At 39.1% G+C, this 25175-nt stretch overlaps 2 protein-coding genes across 3 annotated transcripts in view; one reads left to right on the top strand and one right to left on the bottom strand.

Annotated features, from left to right (window-relative positions):
* Window positions 1–10167, top strand: part of LOC115434123 (PDZ domain-containing protein 7-like) — a 29235-nt gene extending 19068 nt beyond the window's left edge. The window contains exons 14-17 of the mRNA XM_030155825.1: window positions 280–933; window positions 3099–3199; window positions 8320–8907; window positions 10121–10167. Of these exons, the coding sequence (XP_030011685.1) occupies window positions 280–933; window positions 3099–3199; window positions 8320–8496 (932 nt within the window). The 3' untranslated portion in view covers window positions 8497–8907; window positions 10121–10167. The remainder of the gene's footprint in view (window positions 1–279; window positions 934–3098; window positions 3200–8319; window positions 8908–10120) is intronic.
* Window positions 10168–12512: 2345 nt separating this feature from the next.
* The window catches only part of lzts2a (leucine zipper, putative tumor suppressor 2a), a 56312-nt gene continuing 43649 nt past the window's right edge, over window positions 12513–25175 (bottom strand). For both annotated transcript variants that reach the window (XM_030155818.1, XM_030155819.1), the window contains 7 exons: window positions 20817–21473; window positions 18719–19390; window positions 18489–18611; window positions 17258–17404; window positions 16696–17178; window positions 16506–16610; window positions 12513–15353 (listed from right to left, as the gene is read on the bottom strand). In XM_030155818.1, coding sequence (XP_030011678.1) covers window positions 15171–15353; window positions 16506–16610; window positions 16696–17178; window positions 17258–17404; window positions 18489–18611; window positions 18719–19390; window positions 20817–21440 — 2337 coding nt within the window. In that variant the 5' untranslated portion in view covers window positions 21441–21473 and the 3' untranslated portion in view covers window positions 12513–15170. The remainder of the gene's footprint in view (window positions 15354–16505; window positions 16611–16695; window positions 17179–17257; window positions 17405–18488; window positions 18612–18718; window positions 19391–20816; window positions 21474–25175) is intronic.

Genomic DNA, 25175 nt, shown 5'->3' on the forward strand with positions numbered 1-25175 from the left:
ACTAAAGCTGTCAGACAAATGCAGTGAGTTAAAAATACAATTTTGCCTTGAGATTTAGTGCAGTATAAAGGAGCATAAAATGGAAATATCTGAAATAAAGTACACTCCAATACTGCAGAAAGTTTAGGTTAAACTTTATACACTGTTTATATGTGAAAAGTGAGTAATAGTTATATTTTCCTTATGACACTATGCTGCTCTACTGAATGATTTACAGCACTTTGAGAAACATTTTGCTGAATACACTCTGTGTTAATGTGTTTCTGTGTATGTCTGTAGACTGCAGAGGGGGGTTTTACCTGCAGCCAGTCCAGGACACACAGAGGGAGCGTCAGCTAATTGAGGAGTTGGAGAGGCTGCGGATGTCCAGCCATCAAACAGATCATCTACCTCCATCCCGTGCCTTCACCCCCCTGCTGGATGTACCTGTGGACAGTTACAGCTCGTCCAGTATGTTCTCACGCTCCCCCAGCCCCTCGTCCCCTCACAGCCCACAGCGAGGGCGCCAACCCCATCGCTCCCCAGTCCAAAGAGAGAACGGGCCGACCCGTCTGTTCGATGAAGTATCCATGTTGTCCGTGTCTGACCGAGGAGATGCAGCTCCTGAGCGAGGGAGGTCACCAGTGAGGAACAGTCGTGGGAGGACAAGAAGGGACGTGAGTCCTGACAGTATAGACAATAGACGGAGCAGGCAGGAGGGCTACACCGAGGTCAGCGTACGTGTACCTTCACAGCAACGAGGGAGAACCCCCTTAGCAAATGTGTTTGATCCCCCAACCCCAAGAGAGAAAAGCCCCTCCAGGAGCAGAGGAGGCAGTCCGCAGGTAAACGGACATGTACAAGATGGTCAAGGTGTGAAAAGGAGACGCACTCTGCCACATGAGGACTATGACATCGCCACTATGATCATCTCCAAGGCCAAGCCATCCCTGGGTGAGGACACTAACACTTGATATTAAGATACAGATGTTTTATTGCCTGTTAATATACAGGACATGTTAGCAGTGAATTAACATTTATCTTTCTCATTATAAAGCCTGTTCTACATGATTATATTATTCAACCACTGAACTATTAACTAAACATTTTCAAGTTTTCCACAGTTTTCCATCAAAGTTCTTCTTACTGATACTTAGTCGGGAAGTTGTAATACATATTTTTTATATAGACAAAACAAGATAACAATAAACAGAAGCAATATGTACAAATGTTAAGAGAGCATGACAAATATGCAAATATAAAAAAGGCATGATAAGTTCAAACTGATTGGCTACACAACCTCACGTAGGGTTCTCTGTTCTACTTCAAAGCCAAGCCCTGGGCAGAATGCTTTATTTATTTAACTTTTATTTAACCAGGTAAGTTGAGAACTGATTCTCATTTTCAATAACGACCTTGACATATAGAGACAAACAAGCAATCACTCTCACATTTACACCTATGGGCAATTTAGATTAATCAATTAACCTACTAGTGCATATCTTTGGATGCACTAGGATCCAATGTAGGACAGGTAACTTAAAACCACTGGTATTTACAATAAAACAAATGCAATTTATTATCCTTGAGGGTGAGAAAGAAATCACCACCCCTTTGTGTCTTGGTGGCTACCTATTCCCACATGGGGGTATAAAAAAAGCAAACTGTATGAACACACAATCAGTGCCAGCCTTTACCTGTTTAGATGCCCAAGCTGATGGGGATGTATAAGTCAGTCACTTCCATCTGTCTGTCTGTGGGTTTTTGTGATTATTAAATTATTACCTGATAACTAATAAAAAATAGAGCTATGATGAACAACTTCAGCAGTAATGTTTTTCGTTTATCGCTTTGGTCAGCTATAAACATGTCAAAGTTCAAGGTCACAGATTCTAATTATTTTAAAGCCTATACAGTCCAGTATGCGATATGTGATTCAGACTTGTGTGCTTATTTAAATTTTATTTTGTTTTCTGTTTATACTGATAACATGTATGTCATATTTAAGAAAATTGAATTCTGTCGGGACATTGAGTTAGAAATTTTAAACAGGAACCAGGTGTTTTGAGTACAGTCTAGCTGCATTTGCATATAAGCCCATGCACACTAAAAATAATGCTCATATTATGTTTTTTTCAGTATGGACTGTATATTATGATCATACTAGTTATTCTGCCTAAGATTTGCACAGGCTCATATGCTGATGTGTAGTTTGTGTTGGAGTCAAACATTTGTTTGACTGATGCCGTGGAAAAGTAGAAGAGAGGCACTGAAAAACGTCTGAGCAAAAATAAGGATTTTCACAAAGAAACTGACCCAATTTTTCTTTGTAGAAATCAGTGTACAGGCTGGTATTGTAGATGTATGCAACTGAGACTGTTTTTAGCAAAGCAGTGAAGTTACATAATGACAAATCACAAAAAAATTGCTCCCATGACCAAAGTGACTCCAGTGTTCACTAAATGGAAACACATGCTTATGGATGTTACATATTAAATCTGTAATAAATAACCATGCATTTAGTCAATTTCCAAACCGCTCAAACCTCAAGAGGGTCATTGGGGGGGGTCAGAGACTCTCCCAACGACCAACATATGGAGGCAGGGTACAACCTGGACAAGCCTGTAGTTCATCACAGGGCTGACATATACAGACAACCATTCACTCACACATTTACATCTACAGCTGATTTAACAGGCTATTCAACCTATAAAGGTCTATATTATTGGACAGTGGGACCAAAGCCGGAGAACCCACACAGACATGGGAGAACGTGCAAAGGAATGAATAATTGCATTATAATGAACAAAGAGCCAATATGCTTTTAATCAATATGCTATTAACATGAAGCATATGTTAATAAGCAACTATTTAGATATTTTTGTCAATGAATCCACAAATAACATGCCTGCTCCATATGTTTTTAATTTGTAAACACTGCCAAAAAGTAAAGTACTTTTTATGTTTTCCTATTTTCACTACATGACCAGTAGAGGTCAGGGCATCACTTATTACCAAACTGAAAGTGGCGTGAAGGAGTTAAAAGCTTTAATAGTATCAGAGTGACTAAACATGTTTTTTTTTTTTTTTTTGAATATCATTTCTCTTTGTGTTTACAGGTATTAGTATTTCTGGAGGTGCAGAGTCTAAGGTGCAGCCCATGATAAAAATTGAAAAAATCTTCCCTGGAGGAGCTGCTTCTGCAAATGAGTCTTTAAAGGTGAGCTGTGGAGGAAAACACATAATGATATAATGTTAATGGGCTCAAATGAATGGAGAAGACTAAAATATGTTTTTTCCCCAAAGAAAATTCCTAATTTTAAAGAAAAATCTAGAAAAATGTAGTGAAAATTCATCTTTTCATTAGAAAGGGGCTGAAACTACCACGCTCCATTACTAGAAAGCTGTTCTGTGAGCAGATTATTCAACCATCATAGTCAGAGTGCCTTTTCACTCCCCTGTTCAGCCTCTGTACTGTGGTTATGAGTTGTTATTGTTATAAGAACCATGTCTATAACGGAGGGTGAAGGGTGTGCAATGAGGAGTGGAGAGAAGATGAGTGGAGAGGCATCTCGAATAGCCCATCTCCTCCATTATTGATGAGGTACACGGGTGCTGGCCTGCTAATGTATTGGTAATATATTGCCTGCACAGTAACTTAACAGTGATCTTGGCTTGACTCACTTAAACATATGATATACACACATGCATCCACTTCAGTTTAACTGACTAACCCTTTAAGCTTAAGAGTCAAAGATACAGAGGTCAGTCAACAGCCACAAGGAGATATGTGAAAGGAAGTGCGTGTTTAAGTAGGTGAAAGTGTGACAAACAGTATGCAAACTTCTTATGATAGCACCTTTGTGTGAATGTTTGTGCAGGTGTGTGTTCACCAGGGTTAATTTCCATGTGTTTCCTAACAACTAGCTATCGTTTGACAAGGCCAGATTAGATTGTCAAACTTCGAGAGGATCCAGTATCAGCTCAGCATTTCACTGTCATCCTCATATGAACTGTTATAGCATACAAAGTCCTATTATAGAAGTAACCACTCCATAATGCTGAGGGAAACTGCAGCGTAAGGTGATGATATTTCAGCCACTGTTAATATAAGTCCATTTGTGTGCAGTTATTTATTTATTTCCAGTAGTGTTTATTCATCGGAGTCGCTCATCTCTACCACCTTAAATAATATAACTGTAATATAATTGCAATACATTGTTTTGGGGAGAAACTAGTTAAATGTAAGAGTTGATGATCATGTTGGTGATTAAGGGGAAAAGTCCCACCAGATAAATCAGAGTTTGTTGTTGTTTGTAATTCACTTTGCTGCTGTGCTTTAAAATCAAATCATGCTAGTTATAATTGAACTTATCAAGAACTTTCTTGTTTTTCTTCATTTCCTTTGACATGTTGAGTCCTGCTGTGAGGTTTATCCTGTCTAACACTGTTTAAACGTAGGTTTTCAGAACTTCATTGGCCAGATTAAAAAAGATGTTAGTAAAGATATCAAATGGAATGATCTAAATTACTTAGATGGAGTTAATATTAACAGGGTAACAACTAATCTGTAACCTATTAGTGATATATGTAACTCTGATAACTGTAAGAACAAAAAAGCAAGAACTAATTTCAGTTAAAATAAATGACAACATGCAGGAAGAAAAGCAGCAGAAAGAGGAGAAACAGACTGAGAGCGTAAAGGCAGAGTCAGTGTTTAACCTCAGATGCAGATTTGCTGACTGCTGTCTCACACCTCAGAGGCACAGCATGCAGCTCGTCCATATCAGCTCCATCACTCTGCACTTATCTCCCCCCACTCTGCAGAGGGAAGTCAGAGCAGGGCAGCACAGCGTTAACATGCATCCTGTCTCCTCTGAGCCGTATGATAACAGACAATCAGGGAAGAATGCTACCATTGTGTGTATGTGCAAACACTTTCCTGTGGATTAGATTCTCCCTGCCACCTTCTGCTTTTATCTGCAGAAATATGCACCGAAGTGTGTCATGTGAGGGTGCAATGAATGGTAAAGATAACTATGCTGGTTACACTAGCGCATCATTTTGCAGGTTTACTCATGGTTAACGTGTCAGTTAACCTACATCTGTCATTGTGAACATGAATCTGTATGACAGCCTGTGCATGTGAATTATCCAGTATAGACACTTGCTGCATCTGGAAGGAGATGTTTCCATGAATCTTTGATTTTGCTATCAGGTAGAAACTCTACTGGAGAGATGACATGAAACAGGATCAAAGGAAAATAAGAATCGATGAGCAACTAATGCAGCTCACCATCAACAGTTACAGGGAATCACAAAATAAATGTAATTGTAAATATAGTTACTGGGGAAATTGTTGGTGATTATAAAGAGGCTACAACTGAATCAGAAGGTGGTGTCTAACTACATGTTTACAGGCTGATATTATGATATAAAATTATTTTCAAAGTCAATAATTAAGTCTTTGACTTAATGGGAAAGTGATAACTGTTGAATTAAACACCTAAATTAAAGTGAAGAAAACCTAAATATACAAATCTGTATCACTGAGCAGCAGATTTAAATCAATAAAAAATAAAATGGAAGATTTTAGATGTGGTTTTAAAAATTGTTGACTCTCTACATATCTCCATATATCTATAGTAAGTATGAAACTTCATCAAACTTCCCCAAATGTAAATCTTGAGTAGTAAAGCAAAAAATAAATAAATAAATAAAAATCAGTTGTTCAGGAAGGCAGTGTGCTTAAGTATTAGTACAGCAATAAGTCAACAGGTACCAGTAAACCCACTTTTATGTCTGCAAGGGAAGGTCCCTGCTTTTAATGTTAGCAAGGAAAGCCATAATGGTAAAATGGGTTGGAGAAGACCCCCCCCCCCCCCCCCCCCCCCCGTTCCATTCCTATGTGGAAATCACTGATTTCAGAAGTTGTGATACTAGTAAAACACTATATTAACAAAATGACTCATATTTTCCTGCTGAAATGGAGGAAGCCACTAGAACTTTTGAGAGTGCAGGATAATTTGGACTTAAATACATAACATGATGGATATCTGTTACTTTTTGTTCTGTTTTGCTTTTTCTGCTTGTCTTCCTTTTCACTTTGATTGTAAAGATGTAATATTCTTGACTCACATACTTCTGTGTTTTATTTTACTGTACAATACAGGGTGGGGAAGCAAAATTTACAATGAACATTTATTTGTTTTTTCTCAGCAGGCACAACATCAATTGTTTTGAAACCAAACATATATTGATGTCATAATCATACCTAACACTATTATCCATACCTTTTCAGAAACTTTTGCCCATATGAGTAATCAGGAAAGCAAACGTCAAAGAGTGTGTGATTTGCTGAATGCACTCGTCACACCAAAGGAGATTTCGAAAATAGTTGGAGTGTCCATAAAGACTGTTTATAATGTAAAGAAGAGAATGACTATGAGCAAAACTATTACGAGAAAGTCTGGAAGATACTATTAAAGAAGAATGGGAGAAGTTGTCACCCGAATATTTGAGGAACACTTGCGCAAGTTTCAGGAAGCGTGTGAAGGCAGTTATTGAGAAAGAAGGAGGACACATAGAATAAAAACATTTTCTATTATGTCAATTTTCTTGTGGCAAATAAATTCTCATGACTTTCAATAAACTAATTGGTCATACACTGTCTTTCAATCCCTGCCTCAAAATATTGTAAATTTTGCTTCCCCACCCTGTACAAGCTATTGTGCAAACACAATGTACTACCTCAGTGTGTTAGTGATGTTGCACATGCATATATTGCATAAACCAGTCTTGTAACATCTTTGTCATTTTAATTTTACCAACTGTTTTTTTTTGTTTACTGTTTGTAAAGCTTGAGAAGCTCATCAACCACTATTAAAAATGTCCTATTGGTGCAGATTAATCGGCCAAACAAAGTGATCAATCTATCTGTCTCTAATTCGGAAGTATTGTTTTCTTTTCAGCTTTATGAAGCAGTTTAGAATAATTGTTAGAAAGGTTTTCACAAAATAATCAAATGTAATCAATCGTGACTTTGATGACATAAGTAAATCTGCTATAATCCTTATATTTACTAATATAAGAGAGTAAGTAGAAATCTGCAAACACATATCACTTTTACACTGTCAACTTTCTGTCTCATTTCTAAGAACTATATTATATAAAAAATTATATATATATATATATATATATATATATATATATATATATATATATATATAGCGCAGATCTTAGCTGTGATCAGTTTTTGTTTTTTAGATGTTCAGATGTTTCAGGTGTACAGTTTTATGATTAAAGATGATTTATGATGCAGTACATGCTCACCTTTTCACACAGATAAATCCATCTTTAAATATTTAGGCCGATACTTCTTATTACTTCTGCTAAATAAGAGAGCTACATGTATTTGTAACATGATGGTAAATCACATTAAGACACTCTCCGATCTGTCCATACAGGGTTCAGTCGTGCTATTTTTGGGCTGTGTTTTCCTCTGGCTGGAGAGGAGGAAGCGGATGGGACAGATTAGGTTGTGATCTATTTAATTCAAATAAATTACTTTTCAAAAAAATGAAAAAGCGCTTTTTAATCTCCTCTCTGGTTAAATGGATCTAAATCTTTTTGATACTGTTCTCACGGTAGGCTATACTGTAGGCCTGACACACACTCACACACTGATCTGAAGAGAAACTGTCAGGATAAATGCATTACACACATTTCTGCTTCATTTCTTGGAATAATACATAGAATTTGCCAACAGAGAAGGAAAGGAAAGTTAATCTATTTGCGTTCCATGACTGTAAAAGGCAAGAGACACGATTGGTGGGGATACAACAATGACCGTCGGCCTTGTGTGTTTCTGTGTGTGTGTTTGTGGTCCCTCATTGAGGTTGAACACATTAGGCAGGTGTATCCTCTGATGACATCAGAGGAAGTTCCTCTCCACTGGCTTTCAACAGTTTGCCAAGTTACTCGCACCCTGCAGGAAACGGCAAGAAAACCATCCTGCATGTGTTTGCGCTTGTCTCAGTGTATTTTTTCCAACAACCTTGTGCTGAAGGGGAAACTTTATATGTACACTTGTGACGGCCTTCAGTGTGAATATATTAAAGTCATGGTAAAGTCCCAATCCTCTGTGGCATAAATCAGGTTCCTGCTAAGGGACAGAATCACTACAGATTTATGGAAACTGTCTATAATGTTGTGCTGGAAAGAGATAGATTGCTTACAGGAAGATGGATACACTGGGAGAAAAATACGCTTATATGACATGTAGACACAGAGCAGTGAATAAATATGTATGAAAACGTCTGTATGTGTTTGTGTTTGCAGGCAGGGTTTGAGCTGTTGACTGTGGACGGTGAGAATCTGCAGGGACTGACTCATCTGCAAGCCGTGAACACAATTCGCCGTGCGTTCGGCAATAAGGCCATAGAACCCATGATTTTTGTGGTCAAGGTCCCCAAAGTCCCCACCACCTCCAAAAGCCCCAGGAGACCTGCTGACTAACCTCTGTGTGCCTCCCAGCCAGACTGCAAACAGCGCATGAAGGACACCGAAAACTTGCAACCCCTGCAGGGAGTGAAAGAGCTACGAAATTCACCACAAACAGGAAACAGTGGACAGGTGAAGCTCCGGTCATTGTAAAGAGGAATGGATTAGTCCTGACAGAGGTGGAGCCATCACAAGAACAAAGAAGAGCATTTTTATAGACTGTGAAGTAACTTTTAGCTTATACAAAAGTTTATTTTACAGTAGATGATTATTAAGGACACATTTTGATATGAGATATTTTAAGATCGTCTAATGTTTAGAAGCACGAATGTTCTAACTTTTATAAAATTCTTAGTATTTTCAGCAAAGACTTTACTCAATGCATGTATTGCACATGAACTGGATGAGAAGCAAGTCTTCTTGAAGGTGTGGGAGACTTTCAGGACCAATTTTTCATCAAATCTGTAAAACCTCAGTCATATCCTAAGTATCACAAATCCGTTAGTCTTTCTGTGATTACTCACCTGAATCTCTTGCATTACAGTGAACAATTTCAAAGTGCCATCCAAGGTTATAATAGTTTTGGATTTTTCATTATAGTTTAGTTTTATTTAGTTTAGAATTTTTTTTCTCAAATTCAGTTAGTTTTAATTCATTTTTAGAGCAGGTTTGCTAGTTTTTATTAGTTTTAATTTTCCTCTAAATGCTTAGTTTTAGTTTAGTTGTAGTTTTTTTTATATCTTTTCTCTTCTTCTCCGTCGTATTTGCATAAATTCCAGACAGGACTCTTCTGATTTCTTTCAGTTTTAGTCTTCATGTTTCCAGGTACAGTGGGGACAAGAAGACGACTCTAAACCACAAGTGACAGACCGTGAAGTGTCGTATGGTGCCGCTAGCTAAAATTGCTAGAGCGAAATAAATCGATTTTGCATCAATCCGACATTGACAAAAAACAAAAACGAAGGGAATTTTATCCACAATTTTTATCTGGTTTAGTTTTGTAAGCACACAATACAGTTTCAGTTAATTATCGTTTTTTTCTTTGAATTATAGTTTTTATTTATTTCAGTTAATGAAAATGTTTTTTCAATTCTAGTTTTCATCATTTCATTAGTTTTCATTAACGATAATAACCTTGGTGCCATCCACTATAAACAAACCATGTGTTTACAAACTGACCTGGGAGGTCACTTGAGCATCTTCGGAATTTTGTTGTGACATGCATTGTGGGAAATGGATGTTCGCGCAGCCACCTGACAGCAGCAGTGTGACCATATGATATTATATGGATGAAACAAACACATGGAAACGGCTGGAGTAGTATGCATAGAGGGAGGGGAGCTCCTGCCGTTTCCGATCGTGTCTGTTCCAGCTGCAGCTTTAAGGTGGCTGCGCGAGCCTTCGCTTCCCACAATGCACATCGCGATAAAATTCCAAAGAGGCCCGAGTGACCTCCCAGCTCAGTTTGTAAACATGTGGACTCTTTATGGTGGATGGCACTTCGAAATTGTTCACCGTGATGCAAGAGATTCAGGTGAGTAATCACAGAAAGACTCACAGATTCATAATACTTAGGCTATTACTGAGGTTTTACAGATCTGATCAAAAATTGGTCACAAAAGTCTCCTGCACCTTTAAGGGTCTTTGATGATTACAGGGTGGGTGAAAAGTAACTAGGTATTAAAAAATTGGAAATAAAATCCATATTCCTATCACACATTTATTGAAACAAATGATATATGTTCTTTTTTACATGGGAAAATGAAAGTAAATCTTCATATTTCAACGTAAGCACCGGTGGGGTCAACCAGTTTCCTCAAACGGTCAGAGATGGAATGAACAACCTTCTGAAAGACATCGTCTGGCATCTCACTGAGAACCTCCTGAATCCGTGAATAAGAAATAAGACAATAAGAACATAAGAAATCCCCATTAGTGCTGTCTGTGTAAAAACTGTTTTCGTCATGACCTCAGTGATACTAAAAATTCTATAAGCAATTTCTAATGCCTAGTTACTGTTCACCCATCCTGTAGACTGTGCTCTGCATGAACTCGCTCTTGGTTGAAATTGTGCCACTGTTTAACATGTTGCGACCTTGTAGCGACCCCAGACCAGTGTCTGATTGTGGAGCCAGTGGTCTGAACTTTTTGGTCCACCAGCTCTGCAGGCCTGCCAGAGGGAGATTACCCCAGTCTGTGTTATGAGATTTATAGATTTATACCCAGATTAAACCTCTGTACTATGTCAAAACTGATAGTTTGGGTTTAGTGGATGTCTGGGGGGGATTATTACAAATTGCTGCTCAGTATTTTTGTGCTGTATTTTTCTGGCAGAAATGCCAGTGCTCTGGAGCAATCCGCCACTTTAGAGGCTTAATTACACCACGCTGTGGACTGAGCTTACGCAGACATGTGGAGGAGTTGGAAAAACATGTCAAAGAGAAATGCAGAACATGGAGGCCAGTGGCACAGTTTATATCAGAGAAGAAGAGCTATGGCTAACAAGATAGTATAGAGTGCACAGTGCCTTATTCTGGAGTCAGCAACTGAGCAAGAGATTGGTTTTAATAAATGCAAAAAAAGCTCAAGGTGAAATGTTCTGACTGTAAATTACAAGTCAGTTAAATTCAGCTGTGCCCTTGAGAAATTACACAATAATTTACTCAGCTCAAGTAACGGCTAATTTGTTATAACTTTCTCACCTTCATTATATTTAGACCAGATTTGCCACTAATATTTTAATTTATATACAATATTAAGCAGGTATATGCAGTGTACAAACATTTAATTAAATGTTTGAACTGAATATTATAGTTAAGTCTTCATAAGACAACGTAAAAAATAAATATATATTAACAATAATAATGCTGTAAGAGGAATGTCCTCATATCTATTCAGAATTGCAATACTTAAATGCTAATACGCTGCTTATAACTGCTTAACAGATGCGTCAAAGTGTCAGTCATTTGCCTTTGGTGAGAAACAAATAAACCAAAAGTTGCTTTAAGGTGTGACAACTTGTTCTTTAATTAAAAACACAGTCATTTGTCCAAGAAATATACACATAAAAATATACAGAGACAACTACATACTTGAAATAATGAAGACACAATGTAAGTAAACATAAAAAAAAAATGCACACATAAGGATGAGAAAAAAATGCCACGAAAATAAATGTTACTTTGCTTTGGTCTAGTCACAGTGGCTACATCTGAAATATATAGTTTGTCTAAATAAAAGACAATGTCACTCTGTTATACTATTTAGTCTTTTACATATTTACACTGATGTTTATGCGATGATGACAATATAGAAGTCCAGGATGTTCAGCAGACTACTTTTTAGTGAAGGTGCCGGTTTGTTGGTTATGTGAACCTGTGCTGTGTCTGTGGTGAATGAGTTAACAGTCTACTAGAGGCTAATAAGAACCGCTGTGACTGAATATGATTAAACACATGTAGCCCCGGTTAGTGCCCAAATGTGTTGCATCATATTTGAGGTTCAGAGATATACTACCTATCAATAAAATGTCAGGTTAAATAAATATTAAGCAACCTTACAAAAAAAACAAAAAAAAACAAACAGCAGATGATTGACAACAATTATCTCAGATGAGACGGTTTATCCAGAAAGATTATAACAAGTTGGATAAAAACAGTACTAGAGGGTGTGACGGATGCAAAACATAACTAATTATTACAGATGCACCATTTGTTGAGGTTTGGGCCAACACCAATACTGTTTTCCTGTGTAAAATCTTCATTATCGAAAATAAGTAAGCTCTTTTAAAGCCTTTCATCATGCTAGCATTGAATCAACACAAATTCAGTGGAGTATATTTAGGAAATAACCTTTAATATAACAAAGCAGAAAAACATCTTCCTTTGGTGAATGTCATCGTTTTTGCAAATGAGCTAATGTTGATCCACAAGGCAAATAACCAAAGATATGGATGCATTTCTGGTAATTACTACGGTTTGTCTATCTGCTATTGCTTTCTAACTCAGAAATTAATACCATGTTTTTTAATCTTTGTGCCCTAGCTTGTTAGGTAAGTGTCTGTAGATTGATGATGGCATTAGAATAGAGGTAAATGTTGTCAATTGTGTGCTGGATCTTTAATAAGTTTATGTTTCAGTAGATGTTAGATTTGGACATGTAACTCCTATGTCAGGTTATATATAAGAGGCACAAACCGGAGCCACAACAAACCCAACTTTTTGCACTCAGAGTCATTTTCCGATGCTTTACGTTTTTACACAGTGCGGGCTTTTAAACATCCTACATAATCTCTCAAACCACAGTAAATGTGGTAATGTTGTATCATGCAAAATATAGACTGATCTAGTTTCCTGATCAATGCCTTTTGCAAGGGTACTATTAAATTCTCAGGTATAGGAAATAAAAAGTCTTTGTTCGCATCAGCTCTGACCTCAACTTCATGAAGACCATGCATTTAGAAACGAACGACGTGCACAAAAACCCAACAGTGAAGACGAGTGTGAATATTATGAGGCTGAAACTCAAATGAAAGATCAGTTAAAATGGAGACACTTCAACACAAAACAAAACTCCCAACTTTTTTTTTTTTTTTTATCAGTTGCAAAGTTTGGTCTTCAGAGAGCTTGTGTTACACAGACAGATTATATGTAAACATACTTTCATGCATTACAGTATTAGGTGCACTCTTTCTCTGCTGCCGCCTCCATTAATAATTGATCCGTCATTTGAAATGGTGATGTTTATGTGATAGATATATAGAAGTCTTTATACTTTTGTATATTAAACCCACACTGATACCAGTACTACAACAAAATATCTTCAGGTGCTATATATAAAAAAATATACAACATTTCCTCCATTATATAGATTTCCTTTTAACTATACTTCCTTGATATAGACTCTTTGTAAAAGAAAAGACAACAGTTTTCAGCCCGCTACGTTTTTGTTTTTTTCTTAAAGACCCACCATGCTCAGTGCATTTACTGAGTTTCAGCCTAAAGAAACACAAATCAACCCACAGCTTCGACTGATAACTCACTTCTTGCTGGTTTAACAACCGATCTGCCTTAAAAAACATGACGCACTGAAGCTACTGCATCTGCAGTTTTCCCCTCACATCACAAACCCTGCCTCTGCCTGAACCAGCCTCTCCTGAAATCTGGAATAACAAAGACATGCAGACATGCCAGTCTCACTACCTGTATAGCAGTCGATAAAGATTATTGTCTAGGGGGAGGCTAGGAAGACTTTAAATATTCTTTTGGCTGTATGCCGCTAAAAGCTAAATAAGAAGGAGAGTGAGGAGGAGGAGGAGGAAGAGAATGATGTGGGAATAAATGGAAATTCTGAAAAAGCATGCCTACAGTTCAAACACCAGCTGAAATATCTCAGTGACGTCACAACCGAACCTGAATATGCTCCATTTTTAGTTGCCCGTACAACTCTGATACCAACCGCTGAGGTGCTTTTCACCGTTACAAAAATAGAGCTAAGTAAGAAGCAGAGACAGAGATAGACAAAAGGCAGAAAAAGACAGAGGAAGAGGAGAATCAGCAGCATTTCGATGATATCTCCCATGCTCAGTACTGTTACGTTTCTCCCAGTGCTACACAACTGTAAAATGTAAATGTTTTTGTGAAAGTTCACGGCGTCGCCTTAATGAGATGACGCGTTGATTGTGTGCCCGTTGGTGGTCTAGAAACAGTGTTCAAATAAAACATTTCCTTTGAATGTTTGGTTTCTGTCTCCACGACGGCAGACAGAATAAGGATGTCCACATGTAAGCAAACGTCAAAACTGTTGTTTTAGTGGTGATGACTTGCTCTGTGAGGGAAAAAAATCCCATACAGAAGGAAGAAAAAAAAAAGCGCAGGAACATTGTGCAAAACAAACCATGTTTCTGTTGCTGAGGAGATTCCTTCCTTCTCTCAGTGGAGACCATTTTTACTGCATTTCTCGAGTGACAATACATTCCTTCTAGACACTTACGGTTGCTGCCAAAACAAGCACAAAAGCAAAACTGTCTCATATGTGTTAAATGACATGAATTGTTGATCCTGTCAATGCTATAAAGTTCATACAGGTGTGTATTTTGGTGTTGCTTTCCCTTAAGCAGTCATTTGGAGGTTCTAGTGCAGCGGTTGTTGCTAAGGGTCATCATCAAGCACAGTATGGACGGGTGGTGAGGCAAGGTCTTCATTAGTAACATTATTAGCCAGCAGTGGAAGTAATGGGACGGCTGTAATGATGGCTTCATTACATGCATGCTGGTGGCCAGGTGGGACTGCACTTTGACCAGAATCCTGTGCGTTTCTCAACATTTTTTGCTTAGGTTTCTTGTTGATTTTGATACCCTGATTTGAACGTGGTCCAAAAAAGAAGAAATACTCTTGATTTTCACTGCTTTTCACCGTAGTTTCATAGAAGAAAAGTCTTTGTGCTGGCTTTGTGGTGGAATAAAACTCTTTAAAAAGCGCCATGGGACACCTTACAAGGATTTGAGGAGTGCATTTTGTGTTAGCGTAAAGTAAGGATGCACCGTTGAGACAGTGATGAGTTATCACTCTGTGGTCCAGATAAAGCCATAGTGTGAAGATAGTGCAGTTATTTGGCCTGGAGTCCATTGTTTGGTTTTTACGTCCTCAGAGGTCGTCTGTGAGTTGTGGTTCTGTCTATTAAATGTGGGTTTAGATCTCAGTGGCGGTGATTTCCTCAAAGTGAATGTCATTGCTGCCACTGTGAACCTCATAGTCCTCCATGTCCCGGTTCTCCAACTCCAGACTCAGCTCCCTCATGACTCGCTCTAGGTCCCGGTTTCGGCGGTACATCTGGATGTAGTTCTGCTGCAGCTGCTTCTGGTAGCGGATTACCTGAAAAGAGAGCAAGTGCATGAACAAAAGCTGTAAAATGAAGACTCAAATTGTACATTGTGCAAGTGTCATTTAGTGATTTCTATTTTATTATTTGCACATCATAAAACAGCAAGAGAAAAATTTAAAAAAACCCAATAACAACAACATTCAAACAAGTAACATCATTGTGCAGGAGAGGATAGAAGCCAAAAAAAGGCTTATGTGAATACCTCCCTGGAAATAAACAAAACACAGGAAAAAAAAAGAAAAAAGAATTAAAAATACGATATAACTGAAATAATAATCTAAAGTAAAAATAATAAAAATACAAATCAAATTAGAAATCATCAAATACAAATCAAATTATATACAACCTTAATCTTTTTTCATGAATTAGATAAACCTATTAAATCAGTCAATCAATCAATCAATCAATCAATCAATTCAATTTTATTTTTCAGTAGTGCCAAATCATTACAAAAGTTATCTCATGACACTTTACAGATAGAGCTGGTCAAAACCTCTCAAGCCAATTTACAGGACCCAACAGAATCCTCCTGGAGCAAACACTTGGTGACAGTAACGAGGATAAACTTCCTTTTAACAGGCTGAAACTGTCAGATTAAACTGTTCGTTGATTAACCTGGTCTATTAAACACTGTAATTATTAAAGATTATAAACATCATGGGAGTTTTTTCACGATCTCCGAGTGGTGGGTTTGTTGTTTTTTTTCCTGTGTATAGTATTCTATTCAAAGTTCTTGACCTTATTTTTTTAATAAGTGCTTTGAGATAATTTTGGATCGTAAAAACAAAACTGAATTGAACTGAATTATTTCACAGCATCAGCCAGTCAAAAAAAAAAAAAAAAAAAAATTAAACAGATTTGCAAATGCTGCCAATGAATGCACTAAAAGCTTATAAAGTTCAGCTTTTTTAATCACCTACATATTTAGACCATTAATGTTTTTTTTAGTTTTGTTATTTTTTAGTTAAGGTATGTGCACTGTAGACAAAGCACATTACAGATACAGTTAAGTAGAGCCAATGGGAATATGGACAGAAATGCTGTGGTGCTATATTTGAGAAGCTATGACTGCCCTGTTCTGAAAAAATAAAAAACAGTCTTACAAGTGATAGGAACTGATTACCAATAAACCTCCTCTTTACCTTTTCCTTCTCCTCCTGCCAAACCCTCCTCTCCTCCTCAAACCGTGACAGATGCTCCTCACTCGTCCTCCTCTCATACATGAGTTCAGCTTTCAGCCTGTCCACCTGAGACAAACCAGGAGTTAAGCACTGCCTTCTTCCATGACCTTTAATTACTCAAGGTTGAAGAATGTGCAGAAAACCTCCATACCTGTTGTCTGAGTCCTAACACAGCCTCCACATTCTGCCTCTGTGCCTTGGCCTCGTCGCTCTCCCCCGCCCAGACCAGATGAGTCTCCTCCCCGTCGCGGTACACAGACGGACTAGGACCGCTCCTTCTCATGCACTGTCCTTTCCCGTTTGGATTTCCAGCTAGACATGGTCCGCTGTGATTGGACAGAGTGTCTCGAAGGCGGGATGATTCGTCCTCCAAGCGGCCGACTTTTTCCCGGAGCAGCTCGGCTTCACTCTTGCGTCTCTGGAGCTCGTTCTCGCAGACTTCCAGCTCCAGAGATCTGGTCCTCAGGGCGGTCTGGGCCTCCTGGGTTCGAACCTGGCTGGCCTGCAGCTCAGATCGGGCTTCTCTGAGTTGCGCCTTCAGCACCACAATGTCTCCTGCCTTCTGACTGAGCTCTGACTGGATCTCCTTCAGCTGCTGCTTCAGGAGGGAGATCTCTCCAGACTTCTGACAAACCTGAGGAAAAGAAGGACTTTGTCACTGCCTGCCTTCTGTAGGTTTTTACTGCTTATGAGGTTAAAACTATTCCACACACCTCCCACTTGGTTTCCTCCAGCCGTGGGCCCAGCTGGGTCTGCTCCCTCTGGATGGTCGCACACCTCCTCTCCAGAGTCTCCCTGTCCTGCAGCAGAGCAGAGAAATCCTCCTGCAGCTTCTTTTTCTCTTGCTGTAGCTGAAATACCTGTAGACATAGGGTTTTGACCAAATGAAATACTACAACAAATATTAAGATTTACAATTAAAAGCATGGCAAGACGAACGCCTCATAATCTTGAAGATCATTAAACAATACAAATCCTGTCAAAACTACTGAACTCTGAAAACCCCTATTCTCATGGCTGCATCATGAGAAGTTTGGTCATAATTGTTTCCAGTTCACCAACCAAAAGCTCCTACTGTCTAAAAATGTAGGGGTGATCAACTAAATCCTATACTGCTCTATAGCCAAAAAAGGACATTTTTCCTCAGCATTTACATCAGAAAAAAGAAACATAAAAAATAAACTTTATCTTTTTAAAAGCAGCACTAATGTTTCACACCTAAAGGGCTTGGGTTTGGCACCAACACCCAACTGAAAGTACCCCCATAAATGATGATATTATTATAATGGACATCAAATTTACTGTTATCTCAAAATGATTTTGGATTTAAATAGATAAGAGATAGACCTGAGTAAATATTTCAGATTTGCAAACTTAAAGGTGAACTATACAAGAATCACACATGCTCATGTGCTTATGTGAAGTTTATGTTGGAATCTGGTGTGTGGTAGTAGCTGTTTGTTGACATTAGCCAGTCCGTTACTATGTTATCACTGGTCTTGGATGTTTATATCCATGATAACAGCCTGTACACTGATTTCCATACAGAGGACTCGAGTCAGATTTTCCATTAAAATCCTGACTCTCACTCTGAGTTCTTTAATACTTCTGCTCCCTTACAGCTGTAATAGTGTACAACACTAACTACTAGTCAGCAGGACAGTTGTGTCAAAGCTACCCAGATCCCACCACAGCACTGACTTCAACACAAACTTCACACAAGCAAATCCACACCTTTAAATGCTTTTTAAATGTGTTTGTTGGCTGTGGGACAGCAGTTTGCCCCAGTTCTGTCTGATGTATTCTGTTTCTTGTGCACTTTTGTGTAGTTGAGTCAACTACATTTTTTGTCTGTTCTCAGGTCTCTGTTGAAAAGAGTTCATAAGTTCATGAGCTTCTTGAGAGAGCTTAGAGTTACTAAATCTGTTCAAACACTTCACATACCTGTAACTGCAGCACCTGCTGAGCCCTCTGCGCCTTCTGAGACGCCTGCTTCATCTTCGAGGCACAGTTCTGTCGCAGCTCCTCCATCTCTCGTTCACAGCGACGCTGCTTCTCCTCATAGACCTTTTGGACAAATAAATGGAGGAGATGACAGAGGTAAGTGTTTCTTCTTTTAATACTAAATGGCTGTAGTTGAAGGTCAGGTCAGGCAGAAACAGCTGTTGTCTCACCTGACAAATAGCAGCTTCATTCTCATCCAGATTTTCCCGGAGCTGCTGAAGCTCCAGATCCCGTTCCCTCAGTTTGTCCTCTAGTTCCCTCACAACAGCCTCGTAGCCCTCCACAGGCGGCGGCGAGTGTCCACAGGACCCACTGTCTGACAGGGGCTGCCCGCGCCCACTGATCGACCCAGACCCTGTGCTTTTGCTGGAAGAGGAACGTCCACTGTCTGAGTTAGTGTGACCATGACTCCCACTACCACCTGATGTGTTGCGGCTCAGGCCTGACGCAGGTTCCAACTGGCCACCTAAGCCCCCTGACCCAGATCCAGAGCTGGAGCCTTCACTGGGGGCCAAACTATAGCCTGTGCTGCTGTGAGTTGGGAGGCTGGAGAGAGAGTTCCTCCCTGAATCGGACATGGAGCATGACTGACTGCTCCGAGCGTTTCGGCCTCCGCTGTAGGAGTTACGCTTCTCTTCAGAATTTGAACTGCTGCTTCCTACGTTGATGTTTGCACTGCTGGCGCCGTTGGATCCCCCAAGGGGCAGCAGGAGGTTAAGGCTGCCCTGGCTCTCTGAGAGATTACTGCCCCCCGGCCGCGGTGACAGGTACTGCACAGAGTGGCGATTTTTGGGAACTACAGGTTTGAACGCCGTGGGACGAATCAGCACTTTCTCCATGTTCTGAAAGTAGAGATTCATAAAAAAAATAGCATAAGTGATTGATAAAAGCTAAGCCGCCCTAATTAGCAAAAGCTGGATAAAACTCATTAGTGAAGGGTGAGTGATATGCAGGCAGGTCACCCCTCAGGACTCTGATTAGAGTAATTTGGTTTAATTGATATTCATGGGTTTCATAAGTAATTTTCTTAAGGATTTTCTTATTATCTAAGAAAAAGAGAGGGATGGACAGTGAAAGAGGAGAGGACAGAGTGAATCTGATTAAAGGGCAGAGTTGGGGAGAGGGAGGAGATGGCAGAGACAAAGACAGATGAGGTGAAAGCTCCTCACATGTTCTGTAAGCATTTTTCTTAATGGTCTTCCTCTGGGTTCACTAAATATGTCACTGAGTGTAAGTCAGCGCTGACATTGATTATTATGTGCCTGCAAGGTGAGTAGGCTGTCAAATGATCCATCTCAGCCTGTCAGGACAGTGATTAAGCTTCTCACTGGATCAATGGAAATAAATAGCCAATTAGACAGCTGAGGTAATGTGTCGTAAACCTGATCAGCACAGAAATGTAAAACCGGCCTGCTTAAGACCTGTATGTATTCCAGGCAGTGGCGACAGGAGGTCCTAACTGGAATATATAATGTTATAAGGTGAAATCCTGAGCTCTGTCTAAAGAAGAATTTTTTCTATAAAGATTCTGCCTACTAGAGGGTCAGAGGTCACGGACAGCTATAAAACAGTTCTGTATATCATTTTCAATATAAACTACATTGTAAACTGGCAGATATGTACTGAGTTGGAGAATCTATGCTATAAAGTCTACACTTACAAACATATAATATCTGGTAAATGTACAGTAAAACTAAAATGTCTTGATCTATATTATATATTTTGTTGGCTTGTACACTTGATTATATAAAATAAATACAACATCTTCAGATTCAGAAAAACATTTTATTTCATGTACCAACCCATACTGGTCAACTGTCCTATGTCATATCCTCTTTACAAACTTTAACATTTAAAGATGACATAAAACTGCCTCACCTATAATTACTGTTTCTGCCCATTAATAATGGTGCAAAAACAACTACTCCCACAATACTTCACATCATCATCTACAACTATATCTTTTATTTTTGTTTTTTGTAGTGGAAGGAAAATGAATGCATGTTTTAGTGTAAGTGTAGAATTTTGAATATTTCTGTTTAAGTAACTCAAAACTCATTCATCTTACTATATATATATATATATATATATATATATATATATATATATATATATATATATATAAACTAACTAAAGTTGCCAGAAAGAAAAGCCTCCAATCCTCATATTCTGGGAGCTGAAACCATAAAGATTTCTTTGGTTTTTTCTTAAAAAATGACATGAATGATTATAAGTGTCAGATTCCCTTTCCATCATGGACTTGATTACCTTCTCCAACTGTCCGGACACTGGGATGAGTTTGGGAGGTGGCCCTCCGATGTTGCCGTTAACAGTCCTGTTGTCCTTTTGGTCCTCGGAGTCACTGCAGGGGCTTCCAGCTGCTAGTACCACATTGTCATTCCAGTCTCCTACCACCACCTCTTCAGTAACATACCCAAAGTTTCCATTAGTCCCACCACCTGCTGCTCCACCAACCGCTCCGCCTCCACCTGCTCCGGCAGAGTTTCCTGGCCGAGGCTGCCTCTTGGTGGGCAGCGGGGGAGGTAGAAGCTGCACCTGTGGCTGCGTTTGGTTGGTGATAACCAGCAGCTGCTCCAGGGAGCTCCCGCTGCGGAGGGTGTTATCCTGGAGTCGGAAGCAGCTGGTAGCCGGCGTGGAACGGCGTGGTTTGGTGGCAAATTCGCTGGCGGCGCGGCAGTGTCTCTCCTGGTACGTCCGGCCTGATATGAGGCTGCTGACTGAACCCATGGCTGTCCCAGAGCTGCAGGGCCCACAGGGGACAGAGCAGGGGCCCGAGGGGGAGTGGGATGGTAGCGGCCGGCACTGCTGGACCTCAAGACCTGGATTTGGGTGGTCAGTCACGGACACAGGCAGTGCCTGAACCAGAGCCATGGCACCCCGACGGTGTCAGACACACCACGCACTCTGAGGAGAGAGACAGCAAGAAAAGATCTATTTTAGATACAGATGTCCATTTCATGTTTTGCTGGAGAGCTTTACCCATTTATATTCAACATTCATGAGACATGACACTATCCTCTACTGATGTCACATCTATTTTACAGCCTTTTAGCTTCCTAAAATTTGAAGTACCCCTCCCAAATAATTTATTCTACTTTTTCTGACTGATTCATAATGCCCCCCAAAAAATCTCTCTCCTTCATGTAAAATGCACCTACAATACAGCAGGATAAAGCACGCACTGCTGCACGGCCCCATCACCATTTGTGCGCTGTGGGGAGGCCAGATTAACTCCACACAGCAGAGATGAATTATATCTGCAGAGCTGAAGATAAAAATAAATTAACGATCTGATGAAAACTGACATCTACAAGGCAAATATCTTTAAAAATTACGAAGTGAGTGTAGAAACACAGATGAATAGACTAGCTGAGCAGCAGGCGTGGATATTTCACTATAATTAAATAAACTCCGATAAACTTATTGTTTGCTAAATTGCTTCCCTGTCATGTTTGCATTACAGGCCTAATCACCATAATCAATACTCACACATTTTCAATATTAACCTTGATTTAATACATATTATTTCATATTCGTATTATTGAAATGTGATCGCTTTTCTGTAAAAACAAACACTTTACAAATCAAAATAAGCCTCTTTGCAACATTGAAGCCAAATTATTTATTGATTTTAGGCCTAATGCCACTCGCAAAGCTCATTAGCAGCAACCACGTTTTGGTTGTTTATTAGAAAAATGAGTCCAGTGGGAGCATATCTCCAGATCCCTGAGTCTCAGTAAAGGCTCGTTCCTCATTAAATATATATATCTCTGGTGACGCTACTGCTAATTGCCAATGTCATTAATGAGGCAGAAAGACAGGAAGAGGATGGGTTTAGCAGAGAGAGCAGTCGACAGAGAGAGAGAGAGAGAGAGAGAGAGTGCGAATGAGTCATGGTCAACTCCATCTGCAGCTGTGATTTTCCTTAACGTCCCCGTCTGAACTTAGTGAGCAGTCATCTGTGTAGTACACGTAAAGCCATTAGAAAACTAGTCACCTCTCCACAGCCTCACATGCCAATCAACATATATATAGACCATGTATAACAGTCTCACTTGTGCTACATTGACCTTTTCTATTTTTGCAACATGAAAGCATATTATTCACACAATAAGTGGCAGGAGATTAAGACATCCATTTCCAGATAGTATTATCAGTGTTAGCTGCTGGGGGGTTGCGAGGGGGCACATCTACTCATCCTGCCGTGCCAAGCCCAAATCCGTCTGGCCAAGTGGAATAATCCACGCCAGCTATGACGGCACACAGCCTGCCAGGGTGAACGCAATCATACCGACAGACTCTTATACACACAAAGCAATGTTAACATCTGCACATGCATCACACACATACTGCCACCTGGTTCATTTTATACAGATGCAGGGTAAATGTTAGAGTATTTCATTATTTCTGGTACATTAAATAAAACAGTGTAACAAAGGGTCGGTGAAAGAGACCTGAGTGGGTTTGATGCAGTGTACTGGAGTATCTTTTTTTTTCAACTTCATTGAAAATATATAGGTATACAAGACATATAAATTTTGAACAAACATCAAGATGTCAAAAGGAAAAAGCATCTGAACAAATAAATTAAAATAATGCAAAGATTTAGAGACACAAAGAAGAATAGACAAATAACAATAATAAAAACTTAAAATATATAGAGCTAAGAAAACTAAATGAATAAATACATCAGAGAGTAAGTTCAGTCCATTTTTAAAAATTCTTTATAAATTGCCAGGGTATTAGTGCTTTTTTTGTTAAAGATAAATTCCAATGATTTAAAATATTTTTCAAATTCTATCAGAGACTTTAAAATTTGGGCATGTTTTGGTATATTTATATTTGTGTATATGAAATTTCCCAAATAAAATGATCATCAGGTTAACAATAAATTCTAAATTATGAATGTCATGTTCAAAATATGTAATTACATTTTGAGATGCTGTACTGGAGCATCGTAAGAATCTGAATTCTAGTATAAATGACATGAACATGAATTGAAGTATCATTTCAAGTATCAAGCTCTCACTAATAAAGTCTTCGCTGCTTTAAGTTCATTTCCAGCCACACTGGCAAGTTTGCTGGAGAGTATTGTGAGGCATTTAGCAGCAACCAGATATGTCCAAGTGAAGGAAAAAAAAACAAAAACGAACTAGTCTCATTAGAAATCGTTTCTTGGAATAAGCCTGCTTATGACTATTTCAGTCAGCATTCTCCGCCCCTTCTGCTGCCTCCATGTTATCATCTCCATCGCTGTGTGAAACAAGACTGAACTGGCCACCTACGTGACACACATCCTGCACATCATATTCATAGTATTTGTCTTTTACAGTTTTATGTGGTGTTTACCTCTCTGCCATTTTAATGCTCACCTCCTAACATGCAAATTTTCCACCAAAACCAAGTCTCCCTCAGTACTTTGCAACTCCAACAAAACAGTGGTTACTTAAAGAAAGACACGAAGGACTGGAGTTTTTCCCCTTTTTTAGAATGATAACTGATTCAGCCAACGCTAGCACTGCGCTGAAATATAATGTGGAAATGAGACTCAATATGACTAATAATTAAGTCACAGTAACCAGAAAAATTACTTTAAATTCAATTCATCTTGATGACTCTTTCCCAAAATATTAGTTTCACAAAACAAAGTACAGCTTTTGGTATTCAGCCACGAATCAGAAAGTCAAAACTTAGTTATTTAAATATTACATATGCATCAAGAAAGCACTAAATATGAAAAGAAGAATTCTGTTATAAACTTGTACCAGTTGTTGTTAGTTAATAATTATAGTAAGTTATACAATAGTTAAAGATTTATGATCCTAGAATGGACTAATCATTGAAGCTTGTATTGTAAACCTTACATGTAGAGACACAATAATACAAAGGTAGACTTGATTTATTAGGCTAGTCATGGGGGTGGTAAAATTCCCGCTAGTTGACTCCATTTTGACTAACTGTGAATACATGACGTGGAATGAGAGGGCGTAAAAGACAGAATTCATGAGAGCACATGACTCAAGGAGATAAAGACATTTGTGGTATGTGATCACTTCTCATGCCAAAATAATCACGCCTTTCACCATTTTTCCCACCATCTCCACCTTTTCTTCACTCCTAACTCTGACAAGGACTTCTCAGGCAGGGATAATAGAATTAACAACCCCCTGAGATGGTTGAACCGTGACCCCCCACGCCCTTACCCTGCAACCCTTAATGAATGGAAGGGAGCTGGTCTACTTCTGTCCTCCCACCCCTGTGACCTCCTGGGGTCTGCTTTTGTTCCGGCTGCTTGGGCAACAAATCCTAAAAGCTAATTTCCCCTTCTGATGTTGTTCACTGGTTGTTTTTTAATGTTACTGAAGTCTCCCGCACCTCCTCTTCTTGGTCACATTCCTTTGACAAAGTGAAAATATCTCCTACACCTTCTTAATAACTTGCATCCTCTTCTCCTGTCAGCAGCACAAGACATGCAGAGGAAAACTAAACTAAAAATAGAAAACGTCTCAAGTGCCCGAAATCATTCTCAGTCTTTCATGAGGCGTTTCTTTCAGTGAGGCATTTGATTCGACGTTCAAAAATAAACTCCAATAGTGGTGCAGTCAG

The sequence above is a fragment of the Sphaeramia orbicularis genome, chromosome 15 (assembly GCF_902148855.1).
Source record: "Sphaeramia orbicularis chromosome 15, fSphaOr1.1, whole genome shotgun sequence".
Classification (NCBI taxonomy): domain Eukaryota; kingdom Metazoa; phylum Chordata; class Actinopteri; order Kurtiformes; family Apogonidae; genus Sphaeramia; species Sphaeramia orbicularis.